Here is a 15655-nt window from a genome sequence, read left to right on the forward strand (position 1 = left end):
GCAGCGAGAACAGGAAGAGGTCAGAGGGCAACCAGAAAGCGTGAAGGCAAGACGTGTGTGTACGAGCAACAGAAGAGAACGTCTACGTGGGTAGTGAGAGAACGCTCCCTCCAGATCGACAGGTAAGAAAGCCTCAATTCTCCTTTTTCTTCTTAATTTCCCCCTCATACCACATGGTCACATGCTTCCGGTCACTAATCCTTTTCTTCCTTGGCTATCGCCGAGCAAACACGCGAACTTACTTCGTCCCGACTTTCAGTTCGTGCCTCACAGCGTTCATATACACATAATTTTTCACGTCTGGCCGCATAGCCTTTTCCGTTTATTTTCCTGTCTTGTTTTTTGTCCGCCACTACATTCCTCCATGGCGCAGGTATAATTTGTGTATACACATTTAATTTGCGGTCCATGGGAAGAGCCGTTTTAACGATGCGTCCTGCCCAACTCTTCGAAACGCCGGTGTTAAAATGGGGGTAGCTGATGAAAGAAAATGTTCTCTATGTGGCTTGTGTGTTTTCTGTACTCTGGTTATTATTATTTTCTTGTCTACGTTTTGTTTGCAATGTCCTGTACCCAGATATGCACCTATATATACAGGTAGACGTAGGTATGCACATACCTGTACGTATATATGCATATACACATTTATTATTTGTTTTATATATATATATATATATATATATATATATATATATATATATATATATATATATATATATATATATATATATATATATATATATGTATATATATATATATATATGTATATATATATATATGTGTGTGTGTGTGTGTGTGTGTGTGTGTGTGTGTGTATTTTTATTTATTTATTTATGGGTTTCAGCCAAGTGGGTGCGGTCATGCTGGTGCACCACCGTGATTTTCCGTCTTTATGCTGTGCTCTCTTCACGTTCCTTGCATGGCTCTTCTCCCCCACCTGATATGGTCCAATCAAGAGTTTTGATGGCACATCTGGTGTATAAGAGAATTTGACATCGCTGCCCTAAACTGCGTCTCCTTACGAGCCATTGGTTCGTCTGGTATCGTGGAGAGGAAAGCGTCAAGTTTTGTCTTGAGGACCTCCGCATCCATGTCTTGCATGTCTCTCAAATGTTTTTGTATATATATGTATATATATATGTATACATATATGCGTATATATATATGTGTGTATATATATGCATATATATGTATATATATGCATATATACATGTAAATATGTGTATATATATGCATATATATATGCATATAAGTATGTATATATATGTATGTATATATGTATATATTTATATATATATATATATATATATATATATATATATATACCGGAGTAAGCACATGAAATGTGCAACAAGGTGGAAAAAGAGTACTCAAATACCAGAGGTAGAGTAATATGCTTTATTTAAAAGCAGCAGAAATATAACAAAAAAAACCGTTACTCTGAGTTTCACGTTCCCGTTCATCGGACAGTTTTGTTACTGTCCGATGAACGGGAACGTGAAACTCAGAGTAACGGGTTTTTTTTTTGTTATATTTCTGCTGCTTTTAAATAAAGTATATATATATATATATATATATATATATATATATATATATATATATATATATATATATATATATATATATATATATATTTATATATATATATACATGTATGTATATATATATATATATATATATATATATATATATATATATATATATATATATGTGTGTGTATGTATGTATGTACATATATATGTATATATATATATATATATATATATATATATATATATATATATATATATATATATATATATATAATACAAAGAATATATATACATGTATACACACATATATGTACATACTTACATCTACATGTGTATATACATGCATATCAGGGTACAGGACGTTAGAACAATAAACTACAGACAACGGAACGAACACATAGGAAAACGGAAAGCCACTTGGAATATCCCTTCATCAGCTGTCTCTATTCTATCTAGACGTTTCGAAGAAATAATTGAGACTCAGTTGAATTAGATTCTTAAGTTGAAGCATCATGTCACTCCGGTTTTATCTGCACAACTGGGAGTAAGATCAATAATAACAAAATAAGCAACAGGATATCAAGTAGTGATGCAGTACAATCTTTTCAAGCGGCTCCATTTAATTGAACAATGCAATCATTACATCAATTTAAATGTAGTGCTATTTTCAGCATCACAAATAATTAAATAGGTTTTTAGGAAGTAGGACGCATTAATATAATTTTTCTCAAATATTTCAACAGAGCAAGAAGATGGAAGAAATTAACGTTGTCGCTGTTGTAGCTAAGAACAGACTACACTTCCAGGAATCGGATGGAACCTGGTGGGATCATAGTGTTGTAAGGGATCGTATTTCCTTTGTAATTCATTTATCTCTTTATCAACTTCTAAATCTAAAACTAGAAGCTGTGTCTATTTTGAATAAAGGACAAGAGTGAGTTGACAGTTCATGGCTAGGTATGGTCATAAATATTTACATATGTATCCCTTTTCCTCAGAGAGGAAATAAGACGTTAGGAGTAGTCAGATGAATCTAAGTAACTCTCTAGAAACAGAGGCAGGGTAGGGGTAGACTTTAAATCATGATATTAATTACCAGTTAAAGTGGCAATACGTTATTAAATCTAAGATTTCATAACGTATTGTATAAAAATAATATTTAAGAATTTCAAAATTAATATCATAACCAAAATACGTAAAAGGTGTGTATATATCAATTATAACTATTAAAAAGGAAAAATTACATAGAATCAGTTTAATATTCATTCATGAACTTAATTACTTATTAGATGGTTTCTATAAAGACTGCTCAGGGCATTTACTTATGGAATAACTAGAAAGATATGCATGCTTTCTATTAATTTTAAGCCATGAATCAGAAAAAAGTAATGATGCATACAGATACACACACATTTATATATGTGCATATATGCATACACAACATACACAAATATTTATACGTTTAGTCTACCATCTCGCGTAGACTAAAGTAACTGAAAAATATCTATTTAAGAACAAGGAAAATAACAATTTATAAAGGACAAATGATTAATAAGTAAGGATATTAAAATAAGAAAACAAAATAATAGGAATTTATAGAAAATAATAAGAATACATATAACTTATATATAAAGAGACAGTGGATGAAATTAGAGGTAGAGGAGAAATAAAGATAACCCGAAAAGAGGGGGTAATAGGTATGGAAGTAGCGAGGGCAGTTAAAGGTATTCAGACCGAAGAGATTTTATAAGTATATAACATTACAATGTTACAGGTACTATTGTATTATGATTTTATAGTTTCTTGGGGGTATATGCTTTAGTCGAAAAGAGACTTACATAAAGTCACTACAAATATACATAATATGATCAGTAGGGCAGAACATCATAGAAAGGAAAATAGTGTAATCACCAAAATACAGGGTGATTCAAACATCGCCATACATAGGAATAATTTATCTTTTTGTAAGAAACAGTTTATAAGAACAGTTTTTTTTTTATTTAACAGGCTCTATATTGTTACCATTGTTTTGAATACACATTGCAATACATTTACCCCACTCATTGTGAACTTGTAATAGCACATCTGGTGATACGTGTGCAAATCAGTTGGTGATGCGTTCCTTCAAATGATTTATGTCTTTTTTTTTCTGCGATACACCATGCCTTTTAAATTCCCCTCAAGATAGAAATCAAGAGGGGTCAGATCAGGGGATCTAGAGGGTCTTATAAATTGTTTCATATTAAAAAATAAAATTTTCCTATATATGGAGAATTTTGAATCACCTTGTAGGATGAAGTCAGACTAACTAGGCAGGGCTTATCATGGGATAACATGATATATAGTACACCACATACCATAACACATAGCTTATAGCATATGCAACGCAATTTAACTCACCATATAACATAATATCCCAGGATTTTATTATATTTAATACTATAGGGTAAGTGTACAACGGATACGACACCAAAATTAATTTTCACTATTAAAGTTCAAGTATGGAACCTATAATCGGTTATTTCGAAAATACTTAAATGTACGAGTGACGCTATGCATGCATGCTACCCTTAGGAATAATCTACTATTAATCAGATTGTTCTTGTCCCTACACTTAAAAATCTCATAAGTTTCCATAGAGTACAGCTTACACCTCTATCGACTATCTCTATAAGACTGCGCTCTCTTTATTATATCCCGTTTAAGGCTAAATCCGATCCCGCTTTCCTTCAGTTTCCAAATCTCGCTAGATAAGGACGTACTATTGGCTTTATGTTTGTGTCTAAAAGATGAAAAACAGTAATCGATACATTTTTTAATATTTATCGAACATCCTATATAAATATAAAGTTACCAGCCTCAGTTACGATTGTACATTTATAAATTACGTTTTGATTAAACATCGACCTAACAATGGACAGTGAGATCTAACTCTACAATTGCAACCAGGAGCATTACTACTTTTATATTATTGATATTCATATCATTGTTATTATTATTCTTACTACTACTATAATCTGTGTTATTTTTATTATTGCTGTTATTATTTATGCTTCCTTCAACTGTAGTATCATTTAAATTCATCTCAGCATCAACAGGCATTGTGTCAGTAATACCTGTGCTAGTATAAACTTCAGAGTCATAGTCTATATTGTATATATTAGATGTGTTAGTACTGTTGTTTCTAATTCCTACACCTCCATTAATATTATTCTCATTGTAGGGGTTTTAACTAGTGTTGACAATACTAATATTATTATTATTATTATTATTAACTCTTGGTAATTTTATATTCTTCCTATTTAAAATGGCTATGATGGTACCAATATTGGAGAGGGTGGTATACGAGATTCTAACTGTCTTACGGGAAAATATTTTATTATATCTATGGGAAGCAGGGAAGTCTTATTCCAAAATTGCCATAAAATTTTTATATATGCTGGTGGATATAGCACAGTTGAAGGAAACGTTATACTAGACCAAATCCTTATTTTGAAACCTCTTACGTATATAAGGATGGAATCTGCCAACTCTTTCACCGCCTTCCAAACTCACGACTTGACTATTAGGTATGGCTATACTATCAGTATTTTCTTATCATTCGCTCACGTGGATCCTACGTGGATCCTACGTGACCATCGGCCATTCTTCTTCTTTTCTCTCCGTTGTAGCTGAAACAACGAAGGCGTGTTCTGGTTGTATCCTTCCTAGCTTGATTTACGCGTTCACTACCACAGCCTCGTTTAGGCTTAGCAGCCCTTCCTGTTTGTTTTCACTGTCCTGCTTGTGTTACCTAATTTGACACTCTACAAAATCCCAAATTTTAATTTGCTTTGCGGGAACAACTGTTTTATCGAAAGCGTATATTGTTGTTAAATGCTCGAAATACGAGATTAGAGAAACAGCCAACAACTGATGAATGGTCGTTCTTTATGTTGCTAGTTTTGTTTTCCATTTGTGTCTTTCGTTGTTCGAAAGAATAGTTCATGTTTCATGTACTCGTGCTTCATACTTTTTTGTTGTTCACGTTTCATGACGTCCTGAATTAAATTCATTGGGGTGAGAGATTTTAAACTCACTGGCCGATAAATTTCTTAGTGTCTGCCTCACGTGGTCTTGATGTCGCATGGTCAAAATTAACGTGAGTTATTTAGACATTGGCAAATTTATTAGAATATTGTGGCTGAAGATCGGAATGGGGGAATTCATACCCTTAACCGTGAAACGTCGTACCCAATTGACTAAAGGCAGGTTTGTTTTTACTCTTCTCTTCTGTTTTTTGTTCTGTGTGTGCCATAGATATCGCTATCCATTAGAGAAAAATTTGTAGTTTTGGAATCAGTAGTTCTTTGACTGCTATTTCTGAATTCTCAGTATGTTGGAGAAGCAGGCTACTGCTAATCTCTGTATATTTATGATTATAAATGGTTTTACCGATAAAGGTTTTTTCATACTGAGCTACCCGGCAAAATTGTTAATTATTAATTTTATTACTAATTGACGATTCCCTGCCCTATCTCTCTCTCTCTCTCTCTCTCTCTATATATATATATATATATATATATATATATATATATATATATATATATATATATATACATATATATATATATATATATACATATATATATATAAATATATATATATATATATATATATATATATATATATATATATATATATATATATATATATATATATATATATATATATATATGTATGTATGTATGTATGTATGTATGCATATGTATATATATATATATGTATATGTATATGTATATATATATATATGTGTGTCTGCTGGCATGGAGAGGAAAGTGCAGGCTGCCGTTTTGCACACCAAAGACCCCGCCACATAAACATGAAACAGGGCAGAAGCCACCTGCCAAAAGGAAAGGACTACGCACCACCTGCCCCAAAACAGAGGTACGCAGATGTAGTGCGTGCTACAAACGAGACCTATCAACAACATGTTGTTGAAAGGGCAGCGGCTGAACAACAATCTTTTTTGTGCAAGGCACAAAAGATGGTACAGCAGCTGACCTGGCTACAATCTCACAGATGGGACTATCCCCAATACACAAGACCACCACAGTAAATAGACCCAAGGTGGGCACCACTGGCAACAACACACACATCGCATCGGTGCTCTTACTGAACATCAGAGGACTGTTATCACTTAGTAACAGGACAAAAATCCCTTTCTTGAGAGACCTTGTTGCTTGCAATCAAGCCTTATGCATAGCACTTACGGAAACACACCTGAAACCAGATATAGCAAATGCAGAAATACACATACCACAGTATGTTGTATTACGGACCGATAGAAAAGAAAGGAGTCATGGTGGAGTTGTTATGTACATCCGCGAAGACCTCACACCTCAGGTCCTTTTGTCACACTCAAATTCAGTATGTGACACACTAATTGTACATATAAAACAATTCAATGTAGTTATATGTAGTTATATCGCCCTACAGATGCTCCAAATCATGTAGGCAAGTTTGAAGACTGCCTTACAAAAATAGAAGTTCTAGTCACATTAGAACAACACATAAGTGTACTTCTTATGGGAGACTTCAATCTGCCCAATGTCAGATGGCCCGAGGGCCTTTCTCTCCCAGGAATGACGCGATACGAACAAGGACAGGTGAATTCCCTCCTGAACCTCGCCAACACTTTGTACATGGAACAAATAGTACTCCAGCCAACCAGGGCAAGTAACATACTGGATCTCTGATTCACAAATAATATGGATCTCATCAATAATGTGAAAGTGATACCGACGCTACTCTCGGATCACAACATGGTAAAGCTGACCATGTACAGACAAAAGGAAACCATGGACATGTAGCCTACAAGAAACTCTCAGAATCTTTCCAATTTGAACTTCCATAAGGCAAACTGGAAACAAATTGAGAAAGAGATCCTCAAACTGGCCTAAATGTCTCTCCTCACCGGACATCGACATGAAACTTAAACAATTCATGTCTGTAATGCAAGCCATATGCTACAAATATGTCCCGGCGATTTTCTTTCTCTGTCTTCCCTTCTTTGGACCTTTCCAATATTTCTTTTCTTTCCTTTCCTGAGCGTCCAATAACACTGTACTTATTCCCCATCCTCGCGTTGTTGTTTTTTCCTGTTTTTTCCTGTTTTTTCTTGCTTGTTCCTGTTTGAATTGACTATATATATATATATATATATATATATATATACTCTCTTTTACTCTTTACTCTTTTACTTGTTTGTCATTCGACTGCGACCATGCTGGAGCACCGCCTTTAGTCGAGCAAATCAATCCCAGCACTTATTCGTTGTAAGCCTAGTACTTATTCTATCGGTCTCTTTTGCCGAACCGCTAAGTTACAGGGACGTAAACACACCAGCATCGATTGTCAAGCGATGTTGGGGGAGACAAACACTGACACACAAACACACACACACATATCTATATATATACATATACATATATACGACGGGATTCTTTCAGTTTCCATCTACTAAATCCAGTCACAAGGCTCTAGTCGGCCCGAGGCTATAGTAGAAGACACTTGCCGAAAGTGCCACGCAGTGAGATTGAACCCGAAACTATGTGGTTGGTAAGCCAAGCTACTTACCACACAGCAACTCCTGCATCTACATCTATATATATATATATATATATATATATATATATATATATATATATATATATATATATATATATATATATATATATATATATATATATATATATATATATGTATATATATATATATATTTATGTGGAGAATGGAGCAACAAATACAAGAAGAAGCAGTTTTGTTGGGCTAGTTAGCCGTTGTTTTATTGTGTGGAGGCTAACTAGCCCAACAGAACTGCTTCTTCTTGTATTTGTTGCTCCATTCTCCATATAAATATAATTATAAACTACGGTTTAAACAATAAATTAACTGCCTCTGGATGCCCTCTACCCAAGACGGTACCCGTACAGGTGATCCCCAGGAGTGCCTCCGGATTTAAACATCCCCTGGTTGCTTGGATGCTTCAGACTACCCCTGAAGGATTGAGGCAACCCTATCATTTACCTATATATATATATATATATACATGTTAGCCGTTTGGCAAAACACACCGATAGAAAAAGTACTAGGTTTACAAATAATAGATCATGGGATCGATTTCTTCGACTAAAAGCAGTGCTCCAGCATCACCGCAGTTACATGTCCGAAAACAATAAGAAACTATGCCATTTTAATCCCGATCAACACCGTGTATCTCTAAGTACATACATATATATATATATATATATATATATATATATATATATATATATATATATATATATGATAGCAACGATCTTTTCGGCATCAAATTGATAAAGTCAAACATGACATTTGTGACATTTGAACAGCGAATCGAGTGTAAAGCAGCTAAATTCACTGAAATCTTAAATCTAACACTATTGCTTGTGTTAATAAGTTGCCGTTTAAGGAGCGGAGCCAACAGAAATATCAACAAACAGGATAAAATTTTTCGTTATGTTTTGGAAGGATTTAGACACACACACACACACACACACGCACACACGCACGCACGCACGCACGCACGCACGCACGCACGCACGCACAATTATGTCTATATACATGTATTGTTATGATCGACAAGGATGAAATGGAGCAAATATTGCTGGAACTACAAGCATAGAGGTATAGAGAAACCGACTCCACATAGAGCGATAGGATGGTTTTGATTACTTTTTATTTACAACAATGAAGCAAATGAGAAAGGAAATGAAATGTTTTGGCGAGAGGAGGAGTGAGAGAGAGGAAGAGGGAGATGGTGAAGGAGAGGGAGAGAGTGAAGAGAGAAGAGAGAGGAAGAGGGAGAGGAAAGGAGAGGTGTCAAAAGGGGAGAAATAAGGAGGGAGAATTAATGACAAAATATTTACAAAACGTTTTGTTTCTGTTCCCGATAACCCGCACCTTTATCCTCCTCTCTGTATCATCCATGTCCAACAACTCCTCCTCCACCCCAACTTGTTTCACACACACACACACACACACACACACACACACACACACACACACACACACACACACACACACACACACATACATGACAGTTGATTTTTGCTAATGAAATAGCCAAGCAAGTCTTTCTTTAATTCTTTAATTTCTCCTTTTCCTTCTCTCTCTCTCTCTCTCTCTCTCCACAACACAAATTAGCGACTCGGAACTGGTACGTTATTTTGATTCTTCTTGTTTTCATCTTTCTAATTCCGTTCTTTTTTTTTTTCTTGTTTATTTTGTGTTAGACTTTTATTTTATTTCTAATTCTTTTCCAACCCTTCTATTATTTCTACCCCCTCTGCTAATCCCCAACAACCACCCACTACCACACGCGGCATCACCAACTGCAGACGCTGATGTGGTCACCATATACAGACTTAACAACGCTCTTGTCTGCCTCACATATTACAACCATCTCGCACATTCTTCACATACTGATATAGTAGCACCTTTAGTTCTCAGTGAGAGAGAATCAGTCAGTTAGAGATGAAGACAGACGAGCAGAGACCAAAGCAGGAAGTGAGGTGGTAAGGCGGAGAGGAAGATTAGATGTAAAAGAGAAAGTGGGAGAGAGAGAAATACACCCACAAACACATACATTACCGCCCTTATACATGCGCACTCACAACGCGTACTCACACGCGCAGTCACAAATAATTAAAGGAAAGAGGATGAAAAACAAATAGTACAAGCTTGCTATCAACAAATGAGCAACTTCAGTTTTGCAGTAAACTTGACTGGCAACATTCTCCGTTGTAGTTGCTTTATCAAGATCAGTGTAGGGAACTTATTACACTGACAGGATATGGTATTGTACTAAGCGTATATATTTATACACCTCATCAGTATAGCTGCCATTTAATATTTATATTCTGCAATGAACACATGTCTCTTCAGTCAAAGAGATAGCATATCAGAATATATATACTCTTCATGAACATTTTAATGACATTTCAACTGAAAAAATATCATAGATTTTGTTACAAAATATACATTTATTTCTATATTTATCTACCAATTCATATATTTATACAGACAAATACTTGTATTCATTTCTCGCACATTGCAATTTATTTGCAGGAAACGAAGGAAGATTATTCAACGGTGGAAATTAATATTTTCTGAAGTCTGAAAACTTTACACAGGACAACTATTCGTGTTACCATTCGAGATATTGGAAGTGACACTACATGAAATGAATTCTAAAGAACTATTACTAAACGAAATATGTTGAAATATTTTGAACAACTCAGACAACCTTCGATTTCTTTCCTTTTGTTATGTTTTTGTCTTTGACTCTAAAACAGGACGGTACTTCTTTGGATTTTACCTGGAATGATTAGAAAACTCAGAGACAAGCCTTGTGAGCTGTCATCAAGCGGAGGTTTTCAGTTTAAACACTCTGTTTTGATTTGTTTTTGTTTTCATGTGTCCATGAATGTGTGAATTAATTTTTGCACTATTTTTGACTTTCCAATTCTATTTTAAATTGCATATATTTTATTTTGAGCTTTCATACTTATTTTACAAAACATGGAAAATGTTTCCAAAGATATTTTGATGGGACCATCTCCTGTCGGTGGAGATAGCGGGGAGTTTTGGAAATATCTAAAAGTATTACCAGTCATTACTCTAACTTTAATTACACTTATTGGTAACGGACTGGTCACTATAATGTTTATTCGCTACAAACAACTTCGGAAATGTAAGAACATTTTCATTGTCAGCCTTGCATTTGCTGACTTTCTCATTGGATGTACGATGCCTGTTTACATACTTGAAGAACTAGGAGGAAGATTATGGTCAATACAAGGGCCTTTCTGCAGGGTGTTCCTCATGTTTCGATATTCATTGTTCTATATCTCTCTTCTTAGTATTATGCTGATATCTGTAGATCGATGGTGGTCTATAAACCACCCATTTTCCTATCGAGTCCGTCAAAGCAGAAAACTTGCCCTCTGGTCTGTTTTGCTGAGCTGGGGACTTAGCTTTGCTATTTATGCTCCACCAACACTTGGATGGAATGATGTCGACCATAGTAAAAACCAAGTAGTTGTCACACCAAAAACATTGTTTTCTATATTATCATCTACCGTTGGACCAATTGCTTCTGAAACTACACCTTCACAACCTGTAATCTCCATTGACAGCACCCAAGTGACTTGCCATGCCCCATTTGAAAATAATCTAATCTTCATTGCGTTGACTTCTATTATCTTATATTTGCTACCGTTACTAGCTTTGTGGATAATTAACGCTAGTATTTATTTTAAGATTAGTCAGCGGAAAGGAATGAAAATTCGACGATCTCTAAGCACATCGGACACTTTCTTTCTCAATTACCGAAAATCATCCTCAGAATCGGATACTATGGGACAGCTGGAAGAGTTTCGTGACAACATGTTACCAAATATTCATCGGAAAGGAAGCAATGTTGGTGGTATGTTAATATGTGATGAAAAAAGAAACTCTTTCGTGGGTCCTTTATCAACGAGACGAAATCCCCTAAGTCACTATGTATCGAATACCTCAGCATTCGCACAATATGCTCGAATCATTCAACATAAGAGACATGTCTCTTTCGATGCTACTGGAATGATGATGCCTGTTACAAAACAGAAGCGATACTCTATTATTGGGTTAACCAAGGGTGGAAGCACCAGTAGTAATAGCAGCAGCAGCAGTAGCGGTTCCTCCAGCTCCGGTAGCCGTAGTGGTTTGGCTCTGCGCCGTCAAAGTGATGATTTGGTTAAAGACATGTTCGTCAAACAGGACAAGAAAGCTGCCTGCTCGCTGGGCTTTCTTGTGCTAGTTTTCACACTTTGTTGGACACCATACACCGTGTGCAGCATTCTGAGATCTGCCTACGGGAGTTGGTATATACCGTCTCTTGCTATGACAATAAGTTATTGGGTTCTCGCCACCAACTCTGCCATCAATCCTTTCCTTTATGGCCTCTGCAACAGTGACTTCCGTAAAGCATTTAGGTCTTGGTGTAAAAATCGAAACTCCAAACAAAGACGCTTCGAAGAAGCTCTTCTTTATTATGGTATCCCACAAAATAATGAACCGGAAGTAATACATGAACAAACTTCTTCGACTCCGTCCCGGGATTCCCGCAAAATTCCTTGAGTGATTAAAAAAAAGATAACAAGGAGGGAAACATTTCTAAGCGCAAACAATTTCTTACGGTTAGAGTTTAGGTGAGGTCATCCATCGCAGTAATATGGGACAGATCCTTTATTTAAATCGACCGAAAACCGCGAAGATATTGTTTGAAAATTCAATCTAAGAAATCAAATGAGCACTGTGACTGAAGCAAATAGAATTCCTACATGCATTTTAAGAATTAAAATCAACGGATGTGCAAGAAGAATAAAAAGAGATGAGGCCCAAATATCATTGAAGTTTGGCATATACTTGTTAACTATATTTGGACAAATAAAACTACCAAAATGGGAACAAATCTGTTATCAACAGACACCATGTGCATTCTGGAACCATTAACCAAAAGAAATTAACTGACTCTAAAAAACAAAACTCTTTTTGTTTTGTTTTTGTTTATGTTTCGTATTCTTGTATTTTTCTTAACTTTTTCCTTTGTTATTGAAGAAAATCAAACTTTATATGAATGATTTTTTTCAAGTATGAATGGACAGTCCGATTTTCATCCCCATTAACATCACTACAATTAACATTATTATATTGTTGTTGTTATAAACATTTTTATACTGTCATGTTTATCACACTATCATAACTATCGTCTTCATTATCGCGGAAAAGCCGACATCATTTCCATCATTCTCAATATTTATAGGCTTCTACTACTTTTGAAATTTTATTTATATATCTAAGCATTTTACTCATATATTACCTTCGCTTATGACGTCAGATGAGTTGTTGTCAATGTACTAAATATAGATTATATTCAATCTGGATGTCATTCCCGTGCGACAAAGTCAGAAACCACGCATAAACGTGAAGTACACTTTTTTTTTTAAGCCTACACATAATCAATCTCATTAAGTCACGCAGTGATACATTTATGCCCGCCTGACACGTGCATAGACATATACACTACAGCTAGAGACACCCACACACAAATGAACATGTGTGTGTGTATGCATGTACGAATGTATGTGTACATGTATGTGTATGTATGTATGTACATACATATATATACTTATACATATGTATGTATAATAACTACATAAAATATATATGATACACATAATGTATATAATATATATGTGTATATATACGTATATACATACAAAGACACGCATGCATATTGTTAATTGACTGATTGTGCTGAAAATATACAAGTACTGGTGAGGAGAAAACTGGCAGACGACTTATTATTGTTATTATTATTATTGTATTATTATTACCCCCACTCCCAAGAAAAAATGAATTCATATGAACACTTATTAATTAAATCTACGCCATTGAACCCATATAATTGTTACAGTGAAAATACAATGCCTTTTTTTTTCGCAATATAAAATCAATATAATATGCATGTGATTAATTTGTTGTCACCCAGCGTATGTCAATGAAGACGCAACATAAATATTCTTAATAGGGAGAAATGCTGTAAGTATTCTAACTCCCAATTGTTAATCTAATAATTATTTGTCTCTGTGAAGTATTTATTGATACATGCTGTAGATTATTCCCCGGTAAATACATTACTAAACGAATCGGCAGCTTAGTTTAGTTTGCCTGTTAAAACATATTTTAACCGAAATTGTTTAATAGATTTTTCAAAAGGCAAAACACACCTATTTCCAGTTTCTCTCCACATCAATGTCCATATTTATAACTGAAAAAGATATCTTTATTTATTTAAGTAAAATCATGGACATATTCGAGACGGTAGGGAGAGATTTTGAATTTAGTCCAGTACCAGATCAAAAACAATAATAATAATAATAATAATAATAATAATAATAATAATAATAATAATAATAACAATAATAATAATAACAATAATCATCATCATCATCATCATCATCATCATCATCATCATCATCATCATCATCATTATTATTATTATAACGCAGGCAATATTTATATCATGTATATCGTAAGGAACAAATTGAAACGAGATTTCTTATTTACATGCTGTTATGCTGGTATATATGTGCATGTGAGTGTGTACGGAAAGAGAAGACAAATGGTAATAAAACAGAAAGAGAGAGAGAGAGAGAGAGAGAAAGAGAGAGAGAGAGATAGAAAGAAAAAGAGAGAGAGAAAGAGAGAGAGAGAGAGAGAGATTAAAATTGTTGTTGGTCTTTCGTTGAATATAGTGTCGACAAATTGATTAAAATATATACTTATAAATCCTAAGTATGTTTCTATAGTTGTAGATCCTAGTACGGGAAACAAACAGATGTATTACGAATGCATGTGCGTGTGTGTATACATACAAGAAAACACACACACACACATACACATATATACATATATATATGTATCTATGTATTTATGTGTGTGTGTGTGTATATATATACGCACATACGCGCGCACACACTCTTTCTCTTTCTTTCTCTCTCACACACATACATACATGTATATATATATATATATATATATATATATATATATATATATATGTGTGTGTGTGTGTGTGTGTGTATATATATATATATATATATATATATATATATATATATATATATATATATAAACTATAAACACTTTCTCGTACACACACACACACTCTCGCACAACTACTAATGTATTGTATACAAATGATTGCTGTGTTAGTTCATATTAATGGTGTGGAAGTTATCACATTAAACACAGAATTAGCAGTCTTAATAAGAAGCTATAACAATATCGATGAGTTCTCCCTGCCAGTTAACTTGCTCCACTAACCATAGTTTTGTTTCTAGATCTACCAACATAACTAGCGCAAGCATCTCCGCTGCCACCATCACCTACAACAGCATTCTTAGGTTTGGTAATACCAAACCTAAGCCACCACTAGAACTATTATAAAGCGGCGAGTCGGCACAATCATTTGTACGGCGGGCAAAATGCTTAAAGATATCTCATCTGTCTTC

The 15655-nt window shown here is 34.4% G+C and overlaps 1 protein-coding gene across 1 annotated transcript; it reads left to right on the forward strand.

Moving 5' to 3' along the window:
- The first annotated feature begins 9461 nt into the window (after window positions 1–9461).
- LOC106871697 (histamine H3 receptor) lies at window positions 9462–14504 on the forward strand. The gene is made up of 2 exons (XM_014918304.3): window positions 9462–9753; window positions 10665–14504. Exon 2 carries the CDS (start codon window positions 11118–11120, stop codon window positions 12714–12716), a length of 1599 nt encoding a protein of 532 aa, XP_014773790.2. The 5' UTR covers window positions 9462–9753; window positions 10665–11117; the 3' UTR covers window positions 12717–14504.
- The last annotated feature ends 1151 nt before the right edge of the window (window positions 14505–15655 follow it).

This window comes from Octopus bimaculoides, chromosome 1, assembly GCF_046866305.1.
Source record: "Octopus bimaculoides isolate indiv1 chromosome 1, ASM4686630v1, whole genome shotgun sequence".
NCBI classification, from domain to species: Eukaryota; Metazoa; Mollusca; class Cephalopoda; order Octopoda; family Octopodidae; genus Octopus; species Octopus bimaculoides.

Excerpts from the sequence above, each read along its gene's own strand:
- LOC106871697 (XM_014918304.3), top strand. The coding sequence starts at position 11,118 with ATGGAAAATGTTTCCAAAGATATTTTGATGGGACCATCTCCTGTCGGT.